Source organism: Vicugna pacos, chromosome X, assembly GCF_048564905.1.
Source record: "Vicugna pacos chromosome X, VicPac4, whole genome shotgun sequence".
In the NCBI taxonomy this organism is placed as follows: Eukaryota; Metazoa; Chordata; class Mammalia; order Artiodactyla; family Camelidae; genus Vicugna; species Vicugna pacos.
The window spans coordinates 107,452,804-107,454,707 of record NC_133023.1 but is presented as its reverse complement, the minus strand read 5'-3'; the positions used below and the strand labels follow the sequence as shown (position 1 = coordinate 107,454,707).

The following is a 1,904-nucleotide window of genomic DNA, read 5'->3' as shown; positions in this document are numbered from 1 at the left end:
TCAGCCCTGGGAGGCCCCCAGGCGGGATGAGCACACGTGGTGTGTCCTGACTTCCGCATCCAGGGCTCAGAGAGACCGGGGACTTACTATCAGGATGGGGCCCTCAGGTGGTTGGAGCGCAGAATCCCAGGTCCCGCTTGGAGTCACGGTGAGGACCCTGAGTTAGCGCGGAGAGGACCTCCCACCCTAGAAGAGTGGGAACCTGCCAGAGCCCAGGCCTGCTGCCAGCACGCGGGTCCAGGGCTGTGCCACAGTGTAGACCCCAGGTCTCCCCTCCTTTCTCTCCCAGGGGCTCCAGACACCGGGAGGTGAAGGCCTAGGTCTGAGACACGTGTCCTCGGGTCACAGAGCACAGGAGGCCGGCAGTGTCAGGACTGAAGGTGAGGTGTGGGCCCTGAGTGTGTGCCCGGGGGCTCCTGGAACAGAGGGGACCCCACGACGCCAACGTCCACTCCACCCACCCCCTGTCGCCCCCAAAGCCTCGGGCTGTGCCGGCTGCACCCTGAGGAGCTGCCTTACTTCCCCCGTCAGGTTCACAGACGACCGTCCACCAGGAGGAGAGCCCCTGTGAGGCCGAGGGCACCCCTGGAGAGGAGACCTGTAAGTGGCCTTTGTCAGAGCCCCCCAGGGTGGGTTTCTCAGCCCGGGCCGCTGACACTCCCTTTCTTCCCCAGGCCCGTGGGTCCCCATCTGTCACCCTGGCCTCGCTCCTCTCAGCTGCCCGACACCACTCACCGTGCCTCCCGTTCAGATGCGTGACCTCCACCACACTGAAGCCGACTTTCAGGACCCAAGAGCGGCTGAGGATTCCATGGATGAGCAGGACATTTGGGTGGAGGAGGAGGAGGAGGACGCGGAGGAGGAGGACGAGGAGGAGGAGGAGGAGGAGGAAGGCGGCGCATCCCCGTTGTCTCCCTCCTCCTCCTCCTCGTCGTCTTCCTACTCAGTCCTGTTCCTGGGCACTGGCGAGGAGGCGGCTGATTCTGGGACACCCAGTCCCACGCAGAGCCCTCAGGGTGTCTGCCCCTCCCCCACAGCCGTGGCAGCCCCTCCATGGAGCCAGTCGGAAGACAATGGCCTCAGAAGCCAAGGTGAGGAGGGGCCCAGCTCCGGGCAGGACCCGGCAGATGCCGAGTCCCGGCTCCAAGATGCATTACACTTAATGATGGCTGAACTGATGGGCTTCCTGCTCCACAAGTACCGCACAAAGCAGCCGACCTCAAAAGAGGAAATGCTGAATGCGGTCCTCAGAGATGACCAGGACCACTTCCCTGTGGTCTTGAGCCAAGCCTCTGAGTGTCTGCAGCTGGTCTTTGGGGTGGATGTGAAGGAGGTGGACCCCAGGGAGCACTTGTATGTCCTGGTCCCCACCCTGGGCCTCACCTACGATGGCATGCAGGACGACGGGCAGAGCATGCCCAACACTGGCCTCCTGGTGATACTTCTGGGTGTGATTGTCCTGGAGGGCGACTTTGCTCCTGAGGAGGCAGTCTGGCGAGCACTTAGCAAGATGGGGCTGTGTGCTGGGAGGGAGCACTTCATCTACGGGGAGCCCAGGGAACTCATCACCAACGTGTGGGTGCAGGAGGGGTACGTGGAGTACCGGCAGGTGGCCAACAGCGATCCCGCTCGCTACGAGTTCCTGTGGGGTCCCCGGGCCTACACGGAGACCAGCAAGCTGCAAGTCCTGGAACATTTCCTCAGGGTCAATAGAAGGGGTCCCAGTTCTTTCCCATCCCTGTCTGAAGAGCGAGTGAGTGATGAGGAAGAGGGGGCCTGAGGCAGACTTGCAGCTGGGCTCCTTCTAGGCCCCTGTCCGGCAGCTTCTCCCGCCGGGCAGGAAGTGAGGCTGACTCTTCACTGTGTGTCTGAAGAGCAAGCAGTCAGCCTTTTAGGTAGTGAGG

At 62.8% G+C, this 1,904-nt stretch overlaps 1 protein-coding gene across 1 annotated transcript; it reads left to right on the top strand.

The window, feature by feature from the left end:
• On the top strand, nt 1-1,904 carry LOC140691749 (melanoma-associated antigen 8-like). The gene is made up of 4 exons (XM_072955665.1): nt 1-148; nt 290-380; nt 532-600; nt 675-1,904. Exons 1-4 carry the CDS (start codon nt 95-97, stop codon nt 1,778-1,780), a joined length of 1,320 nt encoding a protein of 439 aa, XP_072811766.1. The 5' UTR covers nt 1-94; the 3' UTR covers nt 1,781-1,904.

Coding starts and splice junctions, on each gene's coding strand:
- LOC140691749 (XM_072955665.1), top strand. CDS start 95: ATGGGGCCCTCAGGTGGTTGGAGCGCAGAATCCCAGGTCCCGCTTGGA. Junction 149..289: donor AGGTCCCGCTTGGAGTCACG/GTGAGGACCCTG, acceptor TTTCTCTCCCAG/GGGCTCCAGACACCGGGAGG. Junction 381..531: donor CGGCAGTGTCAGGACTGAAG/GTGAGGTGTGGG, acceptor TTCCCCCGTCAG/GTTCACAGACGACCGTCCAC.